Genomic DNA, 25,614 nt, shown 5'->3' with positions numbered 1-25,614 from the left:
CGCTATTAGCATTTAGCAGCCTTGGGCGGGGGATTGGAGAGTCCGGGAGGGTGAAGATGCGTTGTAATGATGTTCGATCGTTGCCGGAGATAGACGTCGTCCGCGCTTTTAGCCTTTTATGCCTTTAGCCGTTCAGCAGTGCTGGCGTCGGTCTACCCCGCGGCGAGGGCAGCTTCTTGTCCAATAAGAAGTTCTATTGCGAGGCTGGTTGTGGGTAGTTCTCAAGTTTGGCGCAGAGGGGGATTCTCCGATGACGCCTGGCGCACTCGCAAGGCGCTATCAGGCGACCCGGCTGACCAAGTTGGTAGCAAAGCCAACGGTTATTTCCGGGATTATTCCCCCCCTGTAAGCGACCCTGGTTAGCCGAAGTATTCCCATCCCCAGGAACTCCACGTCCGCTAAATCAGCGCGTCGTGAGGAGTCTGGGCTGAGACCCCAGACTCTGGGGCCTCCGCAAGTGTCGGAAGTGAAGACTGACAAGTGATGGTGTCCTCGGGGCTGATCATCGTACCATGGAGTTTGATTGGGGAGAGCGGCAGCACGATGGCCGGCATCAGGACCTGCGAGTTGCAAGTCTTAGGGGTATAAGTTAGCTACACTCCCCTTCGTCGGGAGCGTTCTCAGAAGTCCATTTCAACCCTCCTTTTTCTTCCAATCTCTTGAATCACATTGCTCCCAAGATGGCTTACACCATGGAGCTGACTCCATATACCATGACCATGGGTGGTCTCAAAGGTCTCCCTCTCCAGCTTGCTGTTGCATCCATCGCGACATGCGCGTTCTGGCTGTTTGGTTATGACATGAGTGTGTAAGTCAATCTAGGGTGCTTGGTCCCAAGAAGTCTTCCGCTGATAGAGGCTCAGAATGGGTGGGGTCATCACCGAGGAACCGTTCCTCAAGGTCTTTCCAGAGACAAGAAATGCAAACACCCAGGGCATCGTCATCGCTGTCCTCGAACTCGGCGCTTTCTTTGGTTCCATCCTCTGTATGATGTATGGTGACCAATTTGGACGCCGTGCCATTGTTGTAAGGATCCCCCGGGAGTGTACATCCGCCTCTAGACCTGATCATAGCCAGATTTCTCCCTGATCTTCCACGTCTTTCTTTCCGTTCAGATCAGGCAATTGCTGACTCGTAGGTTGTTTAGTGGATGGGTATGGGCTGCATGCTCGTCGGCGGAATCTTGCAAACAACCGCATTCCATGTCGTACAACTCGCTATAGGACGTGTGATCTCGGGTCTCGGTCTGGGTCTTCAAGTTGCAACGGTGCCAACTTGGCAATCCGAATGTGCCAAACCGAAAGCTCAAGGTAAATGGGTCATGATTGAAGGAGGATTGCAAACAACCGGTGTTGCATGCGGCCAATGGATCGGATATGCATTCTTCTTCACCAAGGGCGAAATGCAATGGAGAATGCCAGTCGGTATACAGCTCATCCCGGCTGCAATTGTCTTCTGCTTCATCATGTTCCTTCCAGAATCCCCCCGTTGGTTGATCATGCACGGCAAGATCGAACAAGGCACATACAATCTCTGCAAGCTTCGCGGTCTTGAAGAGAATGACCCGGTCCTGCAAGCTGAGCTCGAATCAATCATCAACTCCAACGAGTCCCAGGACTCAGAAGAACCCTTCCGTTACAGAGAATTGTTCCAGAATGGAAAGACACAGACGTTTCGACGTATGTGTCTCGGCTTCTTCATCCAAGCCGCACAGCAACTTTCTGGCATCAACCTGGTTTCCACTTACGCCAACCAGATCCTTGGTGATTCTTTTCAACTCTCACCTGCCATGTCGCATTTGATCGCAGCCTGCGGTGGTATTGAATACGCAATCTGTTCCGTCCTATCCGTCTTCCTCATCGAAGGCTTGGGTCGACGAAAAGCCCTCCTCTTCACAACCACTGGTATGACGGCTTCCTTCATCGTGATTCCCATTCTTCTATCCACCGGTCAGCGCGACATGCGACTCGCCGCCGCCGGTCTTCTCTTCCTCTTCAACACCTTTTTCGGTCTTGCTTGGGTTGGTGGACCCTTCCTCTACTCCGCTGAGATCGCACCCCTTCGCTCCCGAGCGCAGATCAACGGTATTTCTGCTGCCGCCAACTGGATATTCTGCTTCATCGTCGTGATGACCATCCCCACATCCTTCAAGAACATTGGCTGGAAAACATACATCATCTATGCCGTTTTGAACGCAAGCTTTATTCCAATCATCTATTTCTTCCTTGTCGAGACGAAAGGAAGATCACTGGAGGAGCTTGATGTCATTTTCGCCGCACCGGGTGACCCAGTGAAGAACGAGAAGAGGATGCCACACAACCTTTCGATTGCTGAGGCAAGAACAATCCTGGGCCTCGAGGACTACGAGATGAAGAGTGATGTAAAGGAGGCGCCAAGTGAGGTCAGAGTTGAGGATCAAAAGACGGTTGATTTCTCCTGAGATGTATTACATATTGAGCACCTTCACATATCATCTACAGTCTTGCTGGGAATCTAGAAACTGCAGCAACGTGGTCGATGTTGAAAAGACCTTTGAAACCGGGGCAGCCAGACTAGGCTACGGAGACGTTTCAGTAAAATCAGAGGTCGGCCATCAGGGTGCAACAGCAGAGACCATAGAGCCATACGTCTTGGTCTTTGCCGATCCGAGTATGAGGAATGCCCAAATAGGAGCTTCGCCTTCTCCAGGGTATCCGGGGACGCTGGTATCAGGGTCGATACTATAGTCTGGATAGATTCAAATCAGTTGCCCTTCCAAGCTCCACGACTTTCTCCCATGAATATAATGTCTACATACGCACGTTAGAAAACCCTCCACAAAAAACAGTAGTATTCTCTCAATTCTCGTACCTCTACATTTCGATTTCAGAACTTTCTAATCCAGCCTCCACAAGACACTCTTCTAGATCACAGGAGCGAGCCATATCAAGTTCATCTTTGGTTTTTTTATGGGAGCTACCTCCACAATCGTGCATCTTCCGATTCCCAATAATAACAGCTCCGAATGAGCACGGATTTTTCGAAAGCGATTGATTGATTGATTGTCTCCTGCAAGGTGTCTAGAAGCGTGTATCCAAAACCCACCGCTGATCTAGATTTCCCTTAAACGAGACACCTCACCTCACCCATCGAATATCGAGGGGGGGTCATATGTGACTGACGCCTTGGTAGAAGTCTAGCACCCGCATATATGATATGTATGGACCAGCTGGCGTTGCGCAATGCCGATGCTTAGTATCTGGTCTGGCCAGACGCTGGCGAAGATTTTGGAATATGGTTATAGTATAGCATTTAGTAGCTCCAGAGTCTTTGTAGAATCAATCTCGAGATCGATGGGTTTGGCATGCCCAGGTGCTGCTGTCATCGCCTTGGAAACAGAGTTATGCGATATGTGCACGGGAGTTGGAGATAGCCCATGGTAATATGGGCCGCAAGAAAGGATTTGTAGTCTCACAAGCTTGGAAGATGATGTATTATATCTTTTCGTCTTCGATTCCTGAATGGAAGTCGTAGATTCGATATATTGTTGTATATTTGGAGGGGTGGGGCTCTTATGATAGATAGCCCGATTCGCTATACACGCCCCGTAATCTCAGAATTCAAAATGATCCAGGTATATCAGGACTCCTAACGCCTCGCATATGATGACCATGTTGGGACCTTAGCTTGGGGTTCCATGAAAGCGCTCCAGCTTCCGCGATGGTAGCGTATCGATGTTGGTGCTTGATATCTCAAGCCACTCGATTTGAACCATCGTATCCAGAGCCTCCTTGAAATAGCCATGAAGCCTTCCCCTCGCATTCTCACCTCCCTTCCCCACTACTCAACACAAACCCCTCAAATCGTCCCTCCAACAACCGGCCCACTTCCTCTGCCTGCCTCCTCACGCTCCAGATTGACGCATGCGTACTCCTCTCTGCCCCAACACTCCCCGCCTCACTCCCCGCTCCACTGAACGTGCCCTCTCCATGCGCATGTAGCGATACCTGACTCCCATGCGTGTTCCCCTCATGCGCCGCCGGCGACGAAGGCGGCGATCCACTACCCGACAAGATATGCCGCGGTACATTCAGATGCTGGCTGGGGAACTGCGACGGAGATATATTCGAGGGGCCGACTGCCACGAACAACAAGCCGCTGGATAAAGCCCGGATGCACATTATGCCAAACTCGAGCTGGATTGTTATACAGCTGAGATCGTGCTCTGATTCGCGGCTTTCAGGGTCTAATGAGGATGCAGGGAGGGCGGAGGCGACGAGGGCAGATGTGTTGCTGTGGAAGGGGTGGTAGAGATTCCATAGGGAGCAGGCAAGCGTGGCTTGTGTTCGTAGGGTGGAGGCGGGCGAGGGGGAGGCGCTGCAGAGGAGCTTCCCGGTGGGGGAGAGGAGGAGGAGGGTTTGCAATTGGGGAGTGGTATTTTGAGAGAGGAACACGGAGAGGCGTTTCGTGAGGAGCATAGTTTGCGACATGGTCGAGGTGGGGTGCGAAGTCGTGAGTGGAGAGGAGGGTTGGACCGAGTAGATGCGAAATTGATAGATGACGGTTAGACGAAAGACGGGTATGGCGATATAGAGATAGAGAGGATTGGCTATGGCATCTATGCTCTCGGGCCAACACAATTGAATGCTTTACAGGAAGAAAGCAGTGGTGGGGAGAATCGCGCTGTTATTGAGAAGGGTTGATGGCGGGAGGGCGTTCTGAAGCTGCAGATCCTAAGCTGAATGGCGCTCAAAATCAAATTCCTGACGCGAAAGCGAAAGCCCGGTTCCCTGGCGAGTTGCAGCAAGTGAATGCTACGACGCCGTAGCGCGCTCACAAAGAAGATAATAAACTCGATCTCGGTTCTTCCCTAAAACCTATGCTACATCCAAGCTTGAGTTGACAAAACGTGGGGAAGAATTGCTGTAAGAGGCACTGATCCTTCTTGGATGTGATTGGTACATTTCCATTTCCCCCTTGGAATCTGGACCTCACCCTGCAAAACAAGCCTGGGCCAAGAGCTAGATGCCTGACTTCCCAATTCTTTTGCTACCTATACTCTACATCTCGAGTCACGCTGTTATTGAGGTGGTCCTTGAGCTGTCACTTTGCTGGCTCAATCACATTGCCGTCGCCTTCGCCGCGCTTCTTGAAGCTTTTATAGAGGACCGAACAAGATTCTACCGTACTCTACAGAGACAAGAGGAGCGTCAGAATCGCAGGAATAGAGGCAACAGGGACCGTTGAACGTCCTTGCCCCAGTTCTTCCAGATCTCTTTCCGTTGTTCTGTTGCCCTGTTGCTCTGCCTGCCCTCTTCTGACCTCTTCTGCTAGAAGAAGCCCTCTTCTCTGACTTCTAAACTCCGAACTCGAGATCTGTGATCTCCGATATACGTCTATGACAACACCCCGAGGAAAATCCGTGGTCAATCGCTGCTCGACTGCATTCATCCCAGTGGAGAACGGGAAGCTCGCATTAATAATCAGCGATTGGCGGGGTAGACAGACGTCAAGATAACAACACTCTCCTCTCTTTCTCATGTTTCTGTAAACCCTCTCTCTCTCTCTCGTACAATTCCCTGCTCTATGCGCTCATTCCGCACTTTCCAGAGAATCCTCAGACCGAGCTTGCACCACATTGTTGATCCAGGTACGAGAATCCGTGGTCCAATCTCATTATCTATATACGTATGGGTCGCTGACGCTAGAGTACCTTTGTAGGTAGCAGACCATACGCAACCATGGCGACCGATTTGAAGACCTACAAGTTTAACCACTCAATGTGCGACATCAGATCAATCATTGCTTTATATGGAGACATGCTAACCTTACCAGGATTCGGGTGAAGGACCCCAAGAGGTCTGGTATGTTCTCCATTCCCCATTCTCCACTCGCTACTTTGGGAGTAAGGTCTAACGTGCTCCCTTGTAGTCGAATTCTATGAGCACCTCGGCATGAAAATGATTAGGAAGATTGAACAGCCCGAAGCCAAGTTCGATCTTTACTTCATGGGCTACGACTCTCCCAAAGCTGTCTCCCACGCCAACCACTGGAGTGATCGCGAGGGCCTCATCGAATTGACGCATAACTATGGAACGGAGAATGATCCCGATTACAAAGTCAATACTGGCAATGCTGAACCATACAAGGGTTTTGGACATACCTGCATTAGCGTGGACAACATCCAAGCGGCCTGCCAGAGAATCGAGGACGCGGGTTACAAATTCCAGAAGAAGTTGACCGATGGGCGCATGAGAAGCATCGCCTTCGTACTTGACCCTGATGGATACTGGGTCGAGATTATTGGCCAGAATCCCGTTGAGAAGACTGAGAGCATCAAGACAACAGACGTGCAGACGTACCGAATGGTAAGTGAGGCCCTGTCCAGGCGGGATATAGTTCTGACGAGGCTAGAACCACACCATGATTCGAGTCAAGGATCCCGAGAAGTCATTGAAATTTTACCAAGAAGTTATTGGCATGTCATTGATCAGAACGAGCGAGAACAAGGACGCAAACTTCAATCTCTATTTCCTCGGTTATCCAGGAGACAAGGGAGCTGCTCCCACCGCATCTGCAAATGGCGTAAACCCTACAGCGGATCGCGAAGGTCTTTTGGAATTGACATGGAACTATGGCACTGAGAAGGACGCAAACTTCAAATACCACAACGGCAACGACCAGCCCCAAGGATTTGGACACATCTGTAAGCTTTATTAATCGACAGCAAGGTTTTCGTTCCAACTGACACGTGACAGGTATCTCCGTTGACGACCTCGATGCAGCATGCAAGCGCTTCGAAGATCTGGGAGTCAACTGGAAGAAGAGACTTACAGATGGCCGAATGAAGAACGTTGCATTTGTGTTGGATCCAGACAATTACTGGATCGAGGTCATCCAAAATGAGAAATTGAAGGGAAGAGCAAACTGGTAGGGAGCATGCGCAAACAATCATGAGTTACACACCCAAACACGATGTGGACATAAAAATTGATGTAATCTTAATATCTTGCTTTCCTTTGTGCCTTTGGAGCGTGACCTGATCCTTCTCAATTTTGCATAAATAACAGCGAGCAGTGCTGTGCTGGATGCGCTCTGTACTGTAACAGTGAGCGGATAGTAGGATAGCAGACCTACCTACCTAACCTACCAGACCTCAGTAGAGAATAACAGTGTTGATATCCTAATCAGAGCAACAATAGCAACTATAACTCTCATTAACGGAAATCCCTTACTTAGTTCTGGTGCTTTCTTTCTTGCTTTCTTTTGTTACTCCCTCTTCTTCCTTCTACTCATCTTAGATGCTGTTGTTGTCATCTGTCTCGCTTAAAAAGGGAGGGTTTCCGCAATGACATCCCTAGGTTGTCTGCAGTCAATGAACTACAACAATGACACCCTGCTGTAGCCAATACGTATGTATGATTTAACTATGTCTTCTACTCTATCTTAGGACTGGTAAAACTGAAGTCTCTAAACAATGATGCTCTTCCTTATACTGGACAAGCAACGTGAACCATCTCGGTTTCTTTCCGGGCTACCTCGCTTAAAAAGGGGCAAACATGGGGGCCATTCTCAACTACATTACCCAACCCTCATGAACAGTCAGTCATTCTGTAGTCCGGGATAAAACTGACTCTGGCTGACGATGTCGCTGCTTAGTCGTCATCTCTTGTTTGGAATGACGACTAAGCAAGATAAACAATAACCAACACCTTCTGCCTCTGCCCACCCCGAAACGCTTTTGTCACAACAACAATCAACCAAACAAACAAACAACTTTGCAACTCCTACCACCTGGTTTATTTTACAAGATCACTTGCCATACTCTGTGAAAGAGCTCATTCCACCCTGCAGCTGCCTACTCTGATACCTGACTGCAACTCCTTGCGCCTGCGTTGCTCGAGAAGAGATCCATCAAGGTAAGGCTCCTCGATCTGACCTTCTCCTTCTTCTTGAAACAATGGAGCGTGCTAACTTAATCAACCAGATGGCTCCAGGCAAGAGTAATAAACAATCCCGACCCAGGAAGGGCAAGAATAGTAGAAAGAGCACCAAATCAGGTCGATCTGAGGTCCCTGGTCACGATGGCTTGCCAGACGGTGATCAGAGTACCATGGCGGAGAAGCAAGATCTAGCTGATAAGGGTGGCGGATCTACCGATCATGAAGACGACCAGATGCAGGGCGGAGAACAGCTTACAGCCAAGGACGCCGAAGCATCAGTCATTGGAGACCCGCTCTTCGAGATCAAGCGCGTCAAGCGTTGTGTCAAAGACTTTGGACTCTTCGCTCGTCGACCAATTGATAAGGGCACTGTGATCTTCAAAGAAGCCCCGGCGATCGAGGGTGCTCAATCTTGGCTCATGGGGGAAGCTAAGTTCATGACCTTGAGTGAAACCAAGAAGAAGGCGATCACGGATCTCCAAAGCCGCTGTCGCTGCAGAAAGGTCCCCTGTATTGAGAGCAAGCTGACCAAACTCTTCTATCTGAATGCTTTTGATATTAGCGCCCAACACTTGATGAACAGACACGAGGCCATACAAACAACCAAATTTTTTTACCTCTACACGACAGCCGCCCGGATCAACCATTCTTGTGTTCCTAACACAGCTTACGGCTTCACCAAGAATAAAGAGATTTTTATCGAGGCCCTTAAGGACATTGACCAAGGAAAAGAATTGACAATTGACTACATAGGAGCCCACGGAGAAACCTCTTTCAGACGAAAAATCTTGAAAGACGTCTTCGGGTTTCATTGTAGATGCACATCATGCCGAAATAACAAGCTAGTTCCAGAAGGGAACAGGAAGGTTGGTTATATCGGCTCAGATCTGGAGGAAGAACAGATTCCACAGTCAGAAGTCATCGGCCGACTTTCGAAAGCCGAGATTGACAGAGCGGATGAGGTTCATAAGTGGTGGGAGCAGATGAAATCTCATATAAGATTCATGGTAGACGAGCTGCGGAGTGTCATTGAGCAGTTAGCCATCAAGGGGCTGATCGACTCGGACAGCAAACTTTTGGAGTCAATCATTGAAGAGTTCGAGGATAATTTTCGACAGGATCTCCGAAACAATAATCGGTTCGGACTTGATGAAGATGTTCTGAAAGTGGAGGATGGCAAGGTTCCGCAAATGCTGCAGCCTGCAAGACAGTTGGTCAACAGTATCAGAGAGATGAACTCGAAGGTTCCCGTGGAAGCAGGAGAATCAGAAGCAGAACTTCCATTCCTGCGACACTGGCGTACAATCCCCTCGGAAAAAATACCAAGTAACCGCCATCCAGCAGCCACAACCGCGGAGACGGACGAGTTCGAGGACAGACCCCTACTTGATCGTGTGATCTCGGAGTTGAATTCATATAAGGAAACACTCGCCACTGGGGAAGCTACTCTGGAAGATCTTCTAGCAGAGATTGCAGAGCGAGAGGTTCCGAAGGTCTGCCCTACAAAGGTCACAAATGAAGAAATCGAAGGGGTGACTGCAGAGGGCATCGCAGCGGAGAAAAATGCAGAGGAAGATATCACAAAGGCCCGGATCCCAAAAATCGTTGTGGAAGATTTTGATGAGCTTGCGGCTAAACTTGTACCTCAACTCGCACTTGCCGAGGCCAACCCAGAGCTCGAGGTTTCAGCCCAAGGGATGACTGCAGAGGACATCGCAGCGGAGAAAGATGCAGAAGAAGATCTTACAAAGGTCAGCATCCCAAAAATCATCGTCGAAGATTATGATGAGCTTGCGAGTAAACCTATACCTCAACTCGCACTTGCCGAAACCAACCCAGCACTCGAAATCTCGGTCAGAAAGGTGACTGCAGAGGAGATGCACTGGAGATGGATGCAGACGCCGAGAAGGCAGATGAGGTAAAGAAGGTCGAAGAGAAGTAGAGGAGATGTGGAATGTGTAGTGTGTACTGTGTGTAGGTTGGGAAGAAGACGCGTTGGTTTTTCAGAGGCGCTTGGAGCGCTTGGGGAGCTTGAGGGGCTGGAGTTCGGCCAGAGATGTGATGGGACGCGGTGACTTTCACAAGACTTTCAGAAGAATTGAACCCCGGTTCGTTTGTATGATTCGGAACTCATAATCCAAACCATTACCAAAGGCTCGGATTTTGCATCGCGCATGTTTTCCTTGCTTTGAAGTGTCGAAATCATTGACTTAGTCTTCGGTAATCATGTGTTTTGATCAAATTCCGAGTTTTCCATATGACCTTGATATTTTCTACGCCTGCTCCGTTTCGAGTTTGTCCGGCCATTTGCAATTTGCTCAGGCAGTGATTCATGATCAATACTCCAACTAGAGAAATTCATAAAATAAAGGCCATACGGGTGATATTCCCTACCCAAAATGACGTGTCGATGAAAGGGCGTTCACGGACACATATAATAACCAAACGAGATGGGTACCAACGAAATTTATTATTTGATACTCGACAGTGGTATGGTATCTATCGTACAATTATGCGCCAAATGCGCCAATACCCGTCCGCCTTCATAATACCATTTTCCTTCGACTCCAGTAAAAACCCAAGGGACGCAAATCGCATGCATGTGTCAAATCCATCTTTAGGAGTCCCGGATGGCGCTGAGCAAGTCCACAATATATACAAGCTGATTTCAAGTTAGCTCGATAAAGGAGTGTACCTTAGGTATAATAAACTCACCAAGCTTCTATTATGTGACATTACCTCGAACAGCCGAGGCTCGACAGGCTTGAACAATCTATCGACCCAGGAAACATCTCCTTGCTTCGAAGCATTCTCCTCAGTCTCCGTCTTCGATAAGTTGCGTGCCAAATTCCTCAACACTAGAACAGCGCTGAGGGGAATGCCAGCAGCATCATTACGGTCATCGGTCATGGTAACTTGGAATTGGAGATACTTCTTGGGAGCAGGGACCATGTACGAGGGTTTCGGCTTCTCCGTTTGGTGCTTTGCAGCCAGAGTTGGAGGGGGTGGGAGATGGACCTTGATATGATGATCGAGTTGTGCCAGCTTTTGGGCAGGGGCATCGTGGAATCTGCGACAGCCATCCCAATGACACACGTACTGACCTACAGTATTGCGGAATTGGCCATTCTCTAATTGTGTAGCACCAAGGTGATTTCTGAGGATGTGCTGCTGCATCTTCACTGGATCCATGAAAAACTCGCCACATGGTGTCGAACCATACGTCTTCCACAAACATTTGTGGAATTCTTCGCCCCTGAAATCGACTGGAACGCTTCGTCTTCTGATGCCTTTGATGATGAATTTCTGCACCGGACCTGATTGAACCTGTGCGGAGGCCTTCTCGGCAAAAGTAGAGCTGACGTTCTTGATGAATTCAGCAGCTGGCAGTAGAGGACGACCTGTTTGTAAGGCCATGGGTGTAAATCGAGCCTGATAGGCTTGCCACATGGCAATTTGAGTGATAGACTCATCACGGTCCTCCTCGAAAAGACAACGAAGCCAATGCGAGCTCCTCTCTGGTTCATCCAATTTCTCAAGTTGAGCTTGCAGTTCTTGTGGAAGCGGAGCAATATCATCAGGAGCAGGCTTCTTGTATGGATGCCCGAGCACTTGTTCAGCCTCAATCATCCGAGCCCCGTATCCCAAGAGTCTGATAAGCTGGTTAATGAGAGGCTCGACTTGTAGGTTGGTGATCATGAAGTCAACATTATGCACAACTGCAGTATACTGGTAAAGGAAATCCAGACAAGCAGAAACTAAATCCTCGTCGTTGAGCAAAAGCCAATCCATGATGTTTTGCACCGCTGAAACAGGGACACCCGTGAGAAGATTGTTCTCCTCTAGGTTCATGGATATCCTGCTGATGGCCCTTAAAGAAGTCAGGATAGCACCACGGTCTGACGACTGCAACTGCGCGAGGAGCGAAATGTATAATGGATCAGTCTCATCAAAAGACATGTACTTTGTGAGCTGTTCAGCAATGTCGAGTGCGTGATGCTTTAATTCCACAACGCAGTCAAGGTTGGGGAGATTCAGAGCAATGCTGAGAAAATCCCGCAAAGGATACAGCTCCGAAACATAGAGAGCATTCTCCTCCAACAGCACCATATTGCGCATAGTCAGTGCAGCCTCGTTGATCAGTTCAAGAGTTCTGCTAAACTCTTCTGTGTGTATGTTGTCATCAACGTCCAATCTGGGAAGTCTGGCAATTCTCTGTAAGATATCCTTGGTACCGTACAAGCCATTGAGGGTAGATATGTTCGGCATTGAACCATCTTCCATATATGAGACCTGCCAGTTGACCTCATAGAAGAGCGAGCCGACCTCTAGAAGTCTTTCAATGAGAGCTTCTGCCAGGCCAGGAAAGGACTCGAATCGGTATTTATCTCCTCGTTCCATTGAAATCTTGACCAGGTGATGCAGCGCATAATCTTGCTCAGCTCGAATGCCGGACTTTAGAGCACATAAGCAACGGACGTAGATATTTGGGCCATCAAATCCAGCTATATTCTCGTTAACAAGCCGCTCGCAAAATATAAGAGATGCTAAACTTACATCCTGGAAGTATCAATCGGCCTGCAGTGAGGCTTCCACCTCCACCTCCAGAGCCATCCGCCATCTTTCTAGCTTGTTCAATACGCGACCAGCCCTTCGGATTATTACCAGGAGTTATAACGGGGCGTAGGGTAAGAGGCACTTGAGGTCGAGGCTCGAAATTTGCGACAGTAGCCGATGCATTTTCTGAGTTTGATGCCGGATTGTAGAAAGTAGAAGCACCTCGAGGCCCTTGTTGATGATGCTGTTGCTGGGACGAGGGTGGGTGAGAAGTCGCAGAGGCGTGCCTGCTGCTCTGGCGGGAAGACTGGGTGTCTGGCTGAAACAAGACTCGCTGCGGGGGAGCTTGTCGCAATCCTCTTGTAACTCTGCCGCCTGATCCAGGTGTCTCTTCGCTTTCATTTCTATCCCTAACAGGTGTGCCATCATCACCAGATGCTTCTGAGTTCTCGTTTCCTAATGCGCCGGTCTCTCTTCTCGTCGAGGGTCTGAAGTTCTCAAGCGTCCGAGTGAGTAAAGACCCGCCCTTTGCTGTAGTATCTTCGAGGATCTCTTTTGGCGGTGGCTCCTTGCCGTGAACTGTAGCAATCTCATATGCCGCAAGTTGCTTGTAGTAAACTGTCTTCAGCGCGAAAGCGAGAGCTGGCAGGTTGTTGGCTCCCAAGTTGAAATCTTGACCCAACTTTCTCCAGGCCAGCTTCTCATCGCTGACTCTGTCATAACCTCCGCGATCTAAAACGGTCCTGTAAAGGTAATAGAGATCAATATGTTTGCTGCCGACTCTTGGATCGGGGTCGAAGTTGGTGCCTCTCTTCTCATGAAAGACCTGTAGTTTCGCAAGAAAATCTTGCCGCTCTTGATTGTAGGAGTCCGAGGGCTCACTGGCAGTTCTCGGAGGAGCCATGGTTACTTATGGCCTTTCGATATGGCCATGCGCCGTCGAATCAATTGATCGTGGGGGGTGGTTTATGAAGGCAACGACGCGGTATCTGCGATCTATCGCGTTCAGCCCTGCAGAAATTCCGCCGCTCGTTAAGCGCAAAACGCGCTAGTTGATTTCAGGTTAGCGCATTGCTCCTGCCCGTGATCACCAGTATCCAGGGAATGCAACACACAGCTCCAGGCACTTCTGGACTATTTTGATTGATGAAAAGGTGTATTTGCAAAATGATACTGAATATGGTTGTTATAGTACCATCATTGGTGTCCCATTGATCATTGAGGGAAGTTGTAAGAAGATGAGCCTCAGGCTGCTCAGGCTGCTCAGGCCCCAAGTCTTCATAGTGGCTTCACAACGGGGAACTCTGGGCTTCAGAATGCATCTAGTCAATAGGTGTGGTATAGATATTACGTCCTATTGGGTTTGATCTACCTACGCTTTCGTAGCAGTTCAGTCTGGGTAGCCAGTGTCACAATTTTCATATCCAATCCCGGGTCAGAACTACGGATTACGCTTTAGATATCTGCAGATCCTGTGTCAATTGTCACCCAACTAAGATTGGCGAGCCAAGATAAGGCAGGGAAGACATCTGAGTCGGTTTCGATATGATACCTTAGATATCGTGTGAAGTGAATGATGACCTAAGTGTTGGCCCAGTGGCCTAATGGTTAAGGCGCTAGATTTCGGCTCTAGAGATTGGGAGTTCGAATCTTCCCTGGGTCGATCTAGAATTTTTTTTATTTTTATTTTTTCCACCCCCGTTTTCTTTTTGTTCTCTTTCTTTCTTTCCTTCTTTCTCTTTTCCTTTTTTAATAAGCTCTGTCTACTGTTGAGTAAAATGATGAAGTAATTGCTTGTATTCGTATTCTGTACTAGTGGCCTAATGGTTAAGGCACCATATTTCGGCGATACTCGACTTCCTACTTTTATCCTTCTTCGTACAAACCTTATTTCAGCCTTATCCCATCAAGCATCCATTTCCAGAGTATCCATCAAGTTGTCTGAGGGTTATCGATATTGATATCGATATCAATATCAATATCAATAATTCTATACTCAGTATTGATTGCTATTCATCACTCACTGACAGTTCTCTTTACTGACCCCAGTGCCTTTCCTCTCCTCCCTCCCAAGTCGCATCTATCCCCCCTTTACTATACTTCCGCTCTCTTCGTTGACCCAGTCTTTCACTACCAATGATGTCTCAACTCTCTTCTCTGGTACAAGATCCGAACTGGATCTCTATTCCCTTCGCAAAATTCTCTCATAATACCAGTCCCTACGGCACTCGCAATTTTATTTGGAGTCACGTTAGCCAGAGGAACGATCTCGACTTGATCGTTCGAAATGACCGAGTGGTAGATGAGTACGGGAACTACTCCAATCGAGTTGTGTTGAAGATTACTGCTGGCATGGATGTGTTGGTAGGGGTCTCATGGCCGGCCCGGGTATGTCTGCTGCTTGATCTGACGTTTTCCCTTAGGAAACCCAAGATTTGGGGGAGCTCGTCAATTTTGCTCGCGAATTTGACCCTTCTTCAGGCGCTGAACAGCCAGTCCAAGTTGTGATAAAAAGCCCCTTCCTGGCAATGAGGTATCCAAAGACTACCAACACTGTGCGTCAGAATAATCCAAGTCAAATTTGACCCACATTGTTGCTCGCTCTCTCCTCTGTTTTCTTGCCTCAACCCGCCTCGCCGCAATCCTACTATAACCGGTCAATTTGGTGATCACGCACTAATATGAGTCTCTTCAGGTTCGGCGAATTCAACTGAAGTTCCGGAATGACTCTGACTTCACAAAAGCCTTCAATATCTTAACTGGCTTGGGATTGACCATTACAGAGTCTGTACCCAGCGCTCCTCCCGCCTCTCAGTCTCAGCCAAGCATGTCACCTGCGCCTTCAGTGATCTCGGCATCTATATCAGGCTCTGCCATTGTTGGACAACCGTTACCTCTCCCATCTACGCAGACTTCTTTGCATACATTCAGCAACTCACCTGCCCCTACTACGAGTTCATCTCCAACATCTGGATTCAAGGTCCCCATGCGACCCGAAACCAGGAGCTCGGAGACCCAAAGACCAAGCAGTGTACAATCCTTTACTACCACTACTATCACGAGACCAACTTCTGCATCTACTACTTTCTCTGCGCCCACACCATCTTCCTCTACCTCAACAATGAACTCTCTCCATGATCCAATAAGACAATTGTCTTCGTTGCATACTTCGCAGTTAAGGCAAGAAGTATGTAATAGGTCCTGGCGTAACCAATTTCAGGGGATGTAACTGACTGCATTAGCCTGACAGTCGTCGACTTTCGTATCCCATCTTGCAGATGCCAAATTCTAGTGACGCAACGAACGTTCCTCTGTTCATATCACAACTTCAGGCTCAGCGTCAAGCGGCCCCCCATGTGATTCAATCTACCAATGATTTACTCGCTGTATCTCCTTTCTTCTCTTCGCAGGGATCTATTACGCCTCAGAACCAAGCTTCAGCTAAACTTGATCGACAAGAGGATACCAGCCAAATCTCGGGGCCCCTTGGTCGTGAACGGCCAGCTTCTACCCCACTTGAGTCTAGCGATACCTATAATGCCTGGATCCCACCGAGAAGGGAGCTGCCATTTCCAAATCTTCGGGGGAGTAGCAAAGACCTTCCTCCCCTCCCAAAGCCAACACCTGTCTCTAAGGTAGATGCTACAGAGAAGACTACGGTGTTGGCAAAGAAAGAAAGCTCACCGCCTGTACCAAAGCCCGCAAAGAAGCGTGTAGCACAGCGCAAGTCAACTGCAGCGAAACCGCCTGAGGAGAAGTTGTTAGCTGAACCACCTCCCGTAAACAAGACTGCCAAAGAGCCCGAGACGGATAGGGCAACAGGCGCGCAAGAAGACGAACCATCCCCCCTGGCAGCGAAGAGCGCAGCAGCTCGTCCGCCATCGGCAGCTTCGGGACTACAATCGAAGGCAGCCCCCACCAAGAAGCGTGGTGCTGCTGCTGCTCCCGTACGCCCTTCGTCTTCTTCCAAGCGGCCAAAGATGGTAGACCAGGGCACACAGACACAAAAGCTCTTAGGTCATGACCATACAATAACAATGAAACCAATACCGAGTAATGAAGTGTCAGTGCCTATTACTGTGGAAGAGACTTCTCCTGCTCCACCACCACATAATTATTTGGACGAGCTCGATGCATTCATCACGAGACACAAAGCCCGGCCTGCTCCAAAGGAACTCTGGGAGGCCCCCCGATATGCAGAAGCCGATGAAGAGCAACGTCAATTGATTCTTAATGACTTCATTTGTGAGAATCTAGAGAACGAAGACTTTTTGCAACTATGTGAGGATACGGAGAAAGCTTGGCGGAGAATCGGCCTCGGAATGTGAGGTCACCGCGATACCTTCGAGATTAGGGCTCTTGCTGCTGCTCGCAACTGTCGTATGTGAATTTTCTTTGGCAAGTTCTGTGGATCTGTATCTTGAATTGGCACTTTTCCAATTTACTTAGCTCCTGCTTGACTTTGCATTTATCCGCGCCGAGCCTCTATGGGTACAGTTTTAGCAGTATCTATATTCTCTAACTCACAAAGTATCACATTGTAATACTATTTTCAATTATTTGGTTTTGTGATCTTACGCATATGACATTCGCTGTTTCTCCTTTTTGGGTTTGATTTTACATCGTTCTAAGTTGCCTGAAGTTTCTATCAAGAGTTACGTTAGCTGATCGCGCTACCTTGCTGTTTCCTTCACCCTCTCAGATCGCTCTTACTTCTTCCAACATGTCAGATTTTGCTTATAAACATGCCGTAATTTGGGACCAACCTAAGTTGAGACCAAGGCGTATGTCCCCCAAAAAGACGGTGCACATCACGTGATCTACCCCTATTCTGGAAATCGGAGAGCACACCCTCCTCTCAGTATCTTGTCCATCACACGACTTTCCTAAACCAGTTGAATATGACTGTTGGTATAAAAAGGGCATATCATTCAGTAGGGGTGTTCATGCCACTGCCATCGAGTTAACACTCTGCAATGTTCTGCTATCCTCCCAGTGTCCTTCCTTCCTCCAGCTTCAGCATGGGTGTAGCTTTGTATTTTTCTGCTAGGTCGAGCACACACACGTCACTTTGATTAAGTTTGGTGTCCTTGAACCATTGGTACGGCTAGACATCGGCATACTCTGAACTCTCGGCTCTGTTCCCCCAGCTTAAGGCAGCACAGCGTTCCGTTCAATCCCTCCTCAGGTAGCGCTGAGGCCAGCAGGGTATGAGAAGACGAACCACTTCAACTACCCGTAAAAACCTACTAGTGGGAGAGCTTTCGGATTGTAACCGATGCAGTCGGTTTTGAAATTGTACCTATATAGGAGCCCACCATTCTCCCAGACTCTATTTCTTTTCGTCCCACTTCACTTCCATCTTGCATAGAAAGAGACTTTCAAAAGCTCATACAACTTCGACCACTCAAGTCATTCACAACAAACCAACACATTCATATAACGAACACATTCAACCTCAGTGCTACGCCTCGGAATTGCCAGCACATCTTCCACAACAAAATGTCTTCCTACCAGAAGATCAACCCCACAACATCACGCCCAGGGATCAAACTCAATTTGAGAGATCTTGCTGCAGTGCGTCAAATCCAGGCCAAAAACCGTATAGGTCGTAGCCCGGAAGTCAAACTCTATTTGAAAGACCTGGCGGCGGTTCGTCAGATTCAGGCCAAAACCCGCACCCCTCGTGACCCAGCAATTAAACTTAATTTAAGAGACCTTGCTGTGTTGCGTAAGAACCAGGCCAAAGACCTCGATACCACTATGGGAGAAGCTGGAGTCATCACCCCAGCTCCTTCTAGCCTTTCAGACGACAAGGCCTTGATGGATATCGACATTACTCCAACCCATTCTAGCCCTTCAGACGATAAGGACTTGATGGATATCGACATTAAAACCCATTCTAGTCTTTCAGACGATAAGGACTTGATGGATATCGACGTGACCCCAACCCATTCTAGCCTTTCAGACGACAAGGCCGTGATGGATATCGACCCACCACAGGAGAAGTTACCCAACGGTAGCGGAAACTCTAATCTTGAGACTGCCACCCCAGGACCCATGGTCGACCACGACGACTTTAGCATTGGCGAGCCAGCCCTCCCTCTCTCCGAAGCAGACATTACGTACAATGAGGACTCTGTCCAAAGAGCAGTTCTCCTTTGGGTCAAGGCTAATAGCCTCCAAGGGACTGTCTCTACCAACGTTGCAACATCTGAGACCCAGAGTCTCGCCCTTTCGGAACCACTCACCAGAACAAACCTTAATTTTGGAGCCGCAGTCAACAAAACTGCCTATACCAAACTTGCAACACATGAGGCACAGAGCCTCCCCTTTCCGGAGGAATCCACCACCACCACCACCACCACCACCACTACAACAAACTTTAATTTCGGAGTCACATTCGATAGAACCACGGAAGGAAGCAACAGCCCAACCACGGGGATGACCAGTAGCCTGGCCTCCACCCCCTCACCACCAGGCACCTACATATCACCATACGGACCGGGCAAGCCCTTCCCCACCAAGATCACCAAGCCGGCCAAACCCAGAAAACCCAAGCCCGCCAAGGAGCCTTCTGCCCTCGACATGCAGAAGTACCAAGAATATCTCCAGAAAGCCAACCGTCTGATGATGCCAGACGAGAAACCCTACTACGAATGGCAACAGAAACCAGACCGCATGGACGTCGTCCACGTGCCGGGCCACCACCTCGAGCTCGACAAATTCGGCCGTATCGTCTCGGAACAGCTCTATGAGCAGGATTTTGGCGTCGGCATGCACGAGCTTAGCGTTGCGTGCAGAAACCACATCATGGGAGGTGTAGATGTGGCGTTCAAGCACTTGGGCATCAAGCTCGAGGGCACGGAAACCTCACATCTGAAATTGATGTGTAAGAGAGGATATTAGACGAACGACTTGGATTTCAGGTTCATCGTTTGGGCAAGTCAAGAAGAGATGGTACTTTTTCCCCTCCCCTAATAATCATTCTTGGCTGGTTGATTTACTGACTTCTCCAGGAATTTTGGGTTTTTCTTGCTGGTATGCAAGTCGTGTTGAAAGTTCGTGGAGGAAGATTCTTGTTTTTCGGGTGTGTCGGAAAAGGTGTTTTGGCGTTTGGTTGATGGACGGTATGCAAATCGCCATGAGGTGTTTGAAGAAAGAAGAGCGTTTATTTTCGAGCGTTAGGATTGTTGTTCGAGAATCGGGTTATATCTTTCTTCTGATCAGTTGATACCAGTCAGTATTGTGCCTCAGAATTACGATTCAAACTTTGAAATCAATTCGAGACCAAAACAAAAAAGAAGTTTCAAACTAAAAGACAGATTCCTTACATATGTGCAATGACTCTTTCTAAATCAACATGTAGAGTCCTCCACATTCATCCATCTCTTATCACCCATCCCGTCACGCCTCCTCTTCCCACCCCTCCAGACAGACAGCCGAAGGGGGAAAAAAGGGGCTTTAGCGAGACTGACTGACGCGTAGAAACATGGGTAACAAACATCATCATCATCAAAAGTACCGAAACAAAACAAAAATATCTCCTCATAAACTACCTTAAACTTCTACTCAAAAAGAACATCTAGTTATCAAGCTTTCTTTTGTTAGAAACTTCCCTTCTCAGGTTTTGGAATTTTTGATTGATGCGCTTTTCGTTCACTAAGGTAGGCAGACAGACAGATATAGGGGTCCTTCTATCGTAGCGGACGGGCCGAATTTCGAACCTGGAGTGATCGAAAGATGAAAAGCACGAGCGAGGATGCCCCGGTATGGGGTTGATATCTACCTACCTTACTGTAGGCGCGGGAAATTCATCACTCGGGACCAAGACACTACCTACCTTACCTAGCGCCACCGGCAGAGCACCTCATCCAGGGATTGAATCACGGGTCGATTTCTAAAAAGTTGAGAAATCTTTCCATTCATAAAGACGAAGAAGGCTATCAAATAGTTTGTTTAACTTTAAACCGAACTCCTCGTTACGTCGCGACCCCTATATGCTAACCAACCCCATCCATCCATCCATCTCCGTTTTTGTGAGGAAAACGAGTGTGTCTGGGTATACCGTGCTCATCGCTATGCAAATCGCAGACCACACTCAAAACCCATGCATGAAAGTCGTAAGAAATATGAAGTTAGTTACCCAAAGAAAAAAGAAGCCGGGTATCCGCAAATTGTTATTCTGTCCCCAAATGATGAATCCGAGTCCGGGGAAAGGCTTCATCTATTTCATTTGCACGTAGTTGGCGGGGAATATTCCTACTCGGGTGCCGATTATGCCCGTCCTGGAGATCATTTAGAGATGTATTGTTAGGGAGAGACATGTATGTAAACTTACCACCAATCATTCGTGCTATCTGTCTTCTTCGTGACTGTGATGATCTCGCCCTTCTTGAATCCCAAATCACCAGGTTGATCAGCATCGAACGTGAACAAGGCCACCGCCTCATTACTCTTCAAACCACCCGTCTTGTTTTGGAACAGAGGCTTCGGTGCTGCTGGCCTACCCGGACCAACTCTTCCTGAAGGAGGGTTATCAGAATAGGTGTAATCGTCATCAAAACCGCTTCCTGCTCGCCGTCGGCCTGTACCAAAGGAGCTGACCTGAGACGGTGTACGGTCATAGGAGCGATCATATGGTCGGTCATAGGTGTCGTCGGCCCAGGTATTCGCGCGTCTAGGCCTGTCGCTGTACATATAGTCGGAATCGCGATCAGCGACGCTTCCAGTACGATCTCTCCTCACTCCCTCGCCATATGCGGGTCCTCTTCGCCCCTCCCATACCACATCATCATGTTCGTCATCATACACTGGGATATCGTTGTATATGGAATCGTTCCATCCACCAACTCCGGAAAAGATACGGGAATTCAACACATTCATCAAGGGTGCCGCGGCAGGCGGTGGCCGTACCGCACCCTCCAGAAGCTGTTGCGCCGTAAATCGCTGCCCGTAAAGCCTCTCATTTGCATCTCTCCTCTCGATAATCGCTGAACCTTCCAACGACACACCGGCGAACAAGCCCTTCGTCTTCGAGTAACTGAAGATACCCGCCACACCCCTCATACTCGCTGCGCCTGCCGCCTCAGCATTTCGTCCCACAGGCCCTGCTGCAATTGATACGTTGCCTCCAAGTGTAAGAGTTCCTTGCTGAGACATTGTTCGCACAGCTTGCATATCGTTGAGAATGAATACAAAGTCAGTGAGCTCGAAACCGATTTGCCCTCCGAAGCCGGCGCCAGCCGTTCCTATGGCCGAAGGAGCGCTCCAAGTACCATCTGCGAGTCGGGCGACGACGATACCATTGCCATATCTTGCGGATCCGAGGAATCCAGCTTTGATGACTGTGAGGATTGCGAGGCCCTGCGCTTCCGGTTATTCCTGCCGTGTGACTGCGGAATTTCTTGATTCTGAAAGATCTGAGCATACCTTTGCATTTGCCAGCACCGAGGGAGGAATGATCTTGTCGGGCCCGAAGGCTTGTCGAGGGTCAACGAAGGAGGTCAGGATCTTTCCGCATTTCCTGCACTCCGCTATGGTTTTCGTCAGCTATGAAGTCTACAAGAGAACCCGAGAAGCCGGAATGCTTACACGCCATAGACGACGGCAGCGGGTTATGGATCCCCATTGTATGATGGTCTCGAGCGAGCGGCAGTAAACAGCTGCGTAATCCAAGTATGCGCGAGAGACGCTGGGTCGGATATCTTGGAGAAGCCTGTGGAGGGGCGCAGAAGAGGTGGACTTTCTTGCGCAGATATGGATTTGCTGGGAGACTTGGTCGAGCAGAAAAGAAGGTTCTGGACTTAAAGATCGTAGATTGGTATGTAGTATATTACGTCTGGCGGGTTCGCACGATCTGCAGGATGCCGGGGTGGAAAAGTTGTCGGGAAGAATTAGGAATGATGGGGTCGTCGTCGTCGGTACAGACTACAAAATGATGTCAAAGGAACATGCCGAGCGTTCACTCAGCCCCCGTTTCCGCGCAACACTCTTGCTAGACCTGAACGGCGATAACTGCATTTCGCCAGACACACCGAATCGCAATCGCTGGAGCTCTGTTGACCCCAGTCAGACTATCAGATAATCAGACAATCAGACAATCAGACAATCAGAAGCCCTTCAAGCCATACAGAGGAGGTCGAGACTGTGCGCCGTGTAGCGCGAACAAAGCCTTCTCGAACCTGCCACACCTCCCCTGGCCACATATCCGCTCTCTCGACAACCCGGCATCCTTCGCATTCACATAGCCATACCCTCGCAAGACCCGCGATATGTCGGACGCCTACGAGCGAGAGCGCCAGAACAACTCGCGCCTCTCCGAGCTCTCTGCGAAAGTCACCGCGCTGAGGGGCGTCACAGTAGATATCTACGATAATGCAAGGGCGCAGGATGTCATTGATAATACGGTATGCCCCCCTACCAGTCGATGCTTGATGTGCAGAGAGACGTGTGCTGACCGGTGAATGAATAGTCGGAAACCTTCTCTTCGATGAGCGTTACCTTGAAGGGGTCCGCTGGCCGGCTGGGACGGATGGCAGCGGCGGGAAACAAAGTCGCAATTCTCAAGCTTTCGGGCATGATCGTCGGCGTTGTGTTATTGCTATGGTTCATATGGGGATTATTCGTCTGAGGGAGAGGAGTCAAATTTGGGCGATCCACACATGCAGACTACTGGAAGAGGCATGATATTTCTGGAAAAAAGAAAAGGGATACTCTATCGTACAGCAAGATATACCATGGCATAGCAAGGCGTCACGGTTGGGAGCAAATTGATTTGAAAGATTGACTGAGTCTTTTACCTTTTTTTTCTTTCCTATTGGCATACTTTGACAAGTCAGTCAGTCCATCTTTCAGCGAGCAGGTTTTGACCGCAGGCCTCTTATAGTCTAGCTTTGGAATCTATAGTCATCCTTATCTTCTCATTCCCATACGTTCGAAAAGAGATCCTCGCTTGCTGCAAATCCAGTTGCAGGCTTAACTGATCCTGTGCTGGCTGGTACAGCAGAGCTCCAGCCCCCAAAGTCCTCATCCGCACTCACTTTTGGAGGGTCGTGGTTTACGGTGGCGAACCCACCACTACTTCCTGGTACTATACTTTGGCTTGCCAAAGAACCACCCGATCCCCATCCAAAATCAGCCCCAGTAGCTTGTGGTGGTGGGGCCTTGTTTCGGGGCGGGCTTGTCGCAGTTGTGCTCCATGCGTCGTTTGAACCCCACGCATCATTGTTACTCCAACCGCTAATTGCAGGAGGTGCAGGCTGGGCCTTGGGTGCTGGCGCTGGTGCGGGTTGAGAGAGGTTAAAGACCGATTGCTGTGGAGGTGGGGATGCAACCGTCTGTTTCGGGGGTACTGGAGGTTGGGGTGATGGAGTAGAGAAGTCGAAGAGATCACCAAGACTGGAACCTGCATTTGTGTTTGATGCTGGTGCTGGTGCTGTCGCGGGTGCAGAATTAAAAGCACCGAAGCCGCTGGATCCTCGGGACGGTTGTGGTGCTCCTTGAGCTGGCTTAACGTCAAAGAAACTTCCTCCCCCTAGGTTTGGAGGGGGGGAAGAGACTTGGGAAGGTGTGGATCTGTGACTTGAAATGTTGCCTAGGGCTGAGAAAGCATTGGCTTTGGGTTGGGCTGCTAAAGGCGGGGAAGGTGAGGCAGAGAAGCTCAAGTTACTGAATGCATCATTCAACCCCCCGAAAGCAGATTGTTGTGGCTGTTGCTGTTGTGGAGGTGGGGATTGCATACCACCAAAGGATCCCGAAGATGAATGAGATGGTTGTTGTGGGAGTTGCGGACGAGTTGCGTACAGAGACAGAATCGACTGCTTCAAGTCTGGCCGTGACTGAGCCCCCGGAGTTGTTGCAACACTAGCAGGTCGACTTGAGGGTGGTGCCGGATCGCCAAAAAAGTCCAACCCAAGCAGAGAGTCCGCTGGTTTAGTTTGCTTCTGAGGTGCTGATGCTGGTGCTGATTCGGCTTTTGGGGGAGGTCTGGATGGTGCCGGGGCTTCAGTCTTTGGCCTTGGAGGCGGGGAAACGTCGTCTGCGAACAAGTCAGGCTGGGGAGTCCTTCTTACTTGCGAGGGGCCTGAGTTTGGTGCGGCCCGCTGGGAGGTAGATCGCTCGATATTGTGCTTTTCCTTCACCAGACTCAATGGAACATCATCATCGCCATCAGCATCAAGAGTAGAAGGATCCGGCATTGGCCCATCCATCACCCATCTCTTCGACTCGTACTTCGTCCTGATGAAGTTCTCAATCTTTGCCTCGGAGGGCACATGTTCCGGTGCCAGCTTCGCTTCCCAGTACTTGTTTGCTCTTGCATTCCCCCATTTTAAGACGCTCTGCAGCTGTTCGTCGGTCCAGGAGTCAAGGTCCACTGATTTGACTCTGCTAATATGTGTTCCCATCCCCCGATGTATTCCAGAGCACCGAATGCAAATAAATATGCCCAAATTCCAGCTTGCCCATCTTGGATCTGAAATCTGTCAGTTTTGATGACATAGGTAGAAGCGCAGTGAGGCTCACGCTTGTTTCTTTTGCAGTCGGCGCAGGTCTTGTTCCCCTCTAATTTCAGGAGACTCTTGATAGTCTGGGCGTTCTGCGCAGCGCGGTCCGCGGCCGGATTGGGGGCTCTGCGCGACATAACCAGCTGTGTGGAAGGTCTTCAGAATGGCGGCAATAAGGGATTTATACGCTGTTGAGACCCCTACTCTGGCTTCTGTCGACAGTGGCGATGTAATTCCGTCGAGAGGATGCTTTGGATCCGCATGTACCCAACCTTACGGCGTAAGGCTCCCATCAGGCACCAACATCTATCTCCTCCGTCCGCTCTCTCCGTACAAGGCTAGGACTGACCGGGGTGATGCGGTTGATCTCGATTGGCAGGGGGAATCGGGGAGGGGACTCGGATCCGGGGATTTGTGATGTTCAGACGCCTGATGGAGAAATTCTGACCTCATCCTAAGTTGTGCTCAAGTTCTTATCTTCTCATCGTGTTCCTCTTTACCCATTCATCCATCTGCTATAGACCTCTATGCGTGTCCCGTCCATCATCCGCAGCTTCTACAACCTCAGCAGTTACGCTGCTCATCATCTTCCATACGCGCCGTACGGACTTCTGCAGCCTTTTACTCAA

At 49.3% G+C, this 25,614-nt stretch overlaps 10 protein-coding genes across 10 annotated transcripts; 6 read left to right on the top strand and 4 right to left on the bottom strand.

The window, feature by feature from the left end:
• Positions 1–420: 420 nt before the first annotated feature.
• M430DRAFT_34146 (hypothetical protein) lies at positions 421–2,755 on the top strand. Its single transcript, XM_024866500.1, has 3 exons — positions 421–808; positions 864–1,026; positions 1,148–2,755. The coding sequence occupies exons 1-3, from the start codon at positions 681–683 to the stop codon at positions 2,438–2,440; spliced, it is 1,584 nt and encodes a 527-aa protein (XP_024722333.1). The 5' UTR covers positions 421–680; the 3' UTR covers positions 2,441–2,755.
• A 1,048-nt stretch (positions 2,756–3,803) lies between these two features.
• M430DRAFT_49329 (hypothetical protein) lies at positions 3,804–4,469 on the bottom strand (the record flags this gene model as incomplete). The annotated part of the gene is made up of 1 exon (XM_024868060.1): positions 3,804–4,469. The coding sequence occupies one exon, from the start codon at positions 4,467–4,469 to the stop codon at positions 3,804–3,806; it is 666 nt and encodes a 221-aa protein (XP_024722332.1).
• Positions 4,470–5,720: 1,251 nt separating this feature from the next.
• Positions 5,721–6,913, top strand: M430DRAFT_26687 (hypothetical protein; the record flags this gene model as incomplete). The annotated part of the gene is made up of 5 exons (XM_024865432.1): positions 5,721–5,761; positions 5,815–5,843; positions 5,911–6,347; positions 6,394–6,685; positions 6,738–6,913. The coding sequence occupies 5 exons, from the start codon at positions 5,721–5,723 to the stop codon at positions 6,911–6,913; spliced, it is 975 nt and encodes a 324-aa protein (XP_024722331.1).
• Positions 6,914–7,939: 1,026 nt separating this feature from the next.
• On the top strand, positions 7,940–9,960 carry M430DRAFT_57530 (hypothetical protein; the record flags this gene model as incomplete). The annotated part of the gene is made up of 1 exon (XM_024868674.1): positions 7,940–9,960. One exon carries the CDS (start codon positions 7,940–7,942, stop codon positions 9,842–9,844), a length of 1,905 nt encoding a protein of 634 aa, XP_024722330.1. The 3' UTR covers positions 9,845–9,960.
• Positions 9,961–10,402: 442 nt separating this feature from the next.
• M430DRAFT_137148 (hypothetical protein) lies at positions 10,403–13,453 on the bottom strand. The gene is made up of 3 exons (XM_024862494.1): positions 12,480–13,453; positions 10,638–12,427; positions 10,403–10,584 (listed from the first exon to the last, which is right to left on the bottom strand). The coding sequence occupies exons 1-3, from the start codon at positions 13,381–13,383 to the stop codon at positions 10,540–10,542; spliced, it is 2,739 nt and encodes a 912-aa protein (XP_024722329.1). The 5' UTR covers positions 13,384–13,453; the 3' UTR covers positions 10,403–10,539.
• Positions 13,454–14,618: 1,165 nt separating this feature from the next.
• M430DRAFT_17734 (hypothetical protein) lies at positions 14,619–16,807 on the top strand (the record flags this gene model as incomplete). Its single annotated transcript, XM_024863729.1, has 4 exons — positions 14,619–14,843; positions 14,903–15,034; positions 15,175–15,666; positions 15,722–16,807. 4 exons carry the CDS (start codon positions 14,619–14,621, stop codon positions 16,805–16,807), a joined length of 1,935 nt encoding a protein of 644 aa, XP_024722328.1.
• Positions 16,808–17,981: 1,174 nt separating this feature from the next.
• M430DRAFT_40949 (hypothetical protein) lies at positions 17,982–19,724 on the top strand (the record flags this gene model as incomplete). Its single annotated transcript, XM_024867445.1, has 2 exons — positions 17,982–19,439; positions 19,499–19,724. One exon carries the CDS (start codon positions 17,982–17,984, stop codon positions 19,386–19,388), a length of 1,407 nt encoding a protein of 468 aa, XP_024722327.1. The 3' UTR covers positions 19,389–19,439; positions 19,499–19,724.
• A 672-nt stretch (positions 19,725–20,396) lies between these two features.
• M430DRAFT_65375 (hypothetical protein) lies at positions 20,397–22,370 on the bottom strand. The gene is made up of 4 exons (XM_024869169.1): positions 22,074–22,370; positions 21,912–22,015; positions 20,821–21,845; positions 20,397–20,767 (listed from the first exon to the last, which is right to left on the bottom strand). The coding sequence occupies exons 1-4, from the start codon at positions 22,108–22,110 to the stop codon at positions 20,707–20,709; spliced, it is 1,227 nt and encodes a 408-aa protein (XP_024722326.1). The 5' UTR covers positions 22,111–22,370; the 3' UTR covers positions 20,397–20,706.
• Positions 22,371–22,753: 383 nt separating this feature from the next.
• M430DRAFT_99172 (hypothetical protein) lies at positions 22,754–23,112 on the top strand (the record flags this gene model as incomplete). The annotated part of the gene is made up of 2 exons (XM_024870166.1): positions 22,754–22,888; positions 22,954–23,112. 2 exons carry the CDS (start codon positions 22,754–22,756, stop codon positions 23,110–23,112), a joined length of 294 nt encoding a protein of 97 aa, XP_024722325.1.
• On the bottom strand, positions 23,014–25,238 carry M430DRAFT_118398 (hypothetical protein). The gene is made up of 2 exons (XM_024861707.1): positions 25,005–25,238; positions 23,014–24,954 (listed from the first exon to the last, which is right to left on the bottom strand). The coding sequence occupies exons 1-2, from the start codon at positions 25,120–25,122 to the stop codon at positions 23,402–23,404; spliced, it is 1,671 nt and encodes a 556-aa protein (XP_024722324.1). The 5' UTR covers positions 25,123–25,238; the 3' UTR covers positions 23,014–23,401.
• Positions 25,239–25,614: the final 376 nt, after the last annotated feature.

Source organism: Amorphotheca resinae (assembly GCF_003019875.1).
Source record: "Amorphotheca resinae ATCC 22711 unplaced genomic scaffold M430scaffold_4, whole genome shotgun sequence".
Taxonomy (NCBI): domain Eukaryota; kingdom Fungi; phylum Ascomycota; class Leotiomycetes; order Helotiales; family Amorphothecaceae; genus Amorphotheca; species Amorphotheca resinae.
The sequence above is the reverse complement of the archived record's forward strand: the minus strand, read 5'-3'. Positions and strand labels throughout refer to the sequence as shown.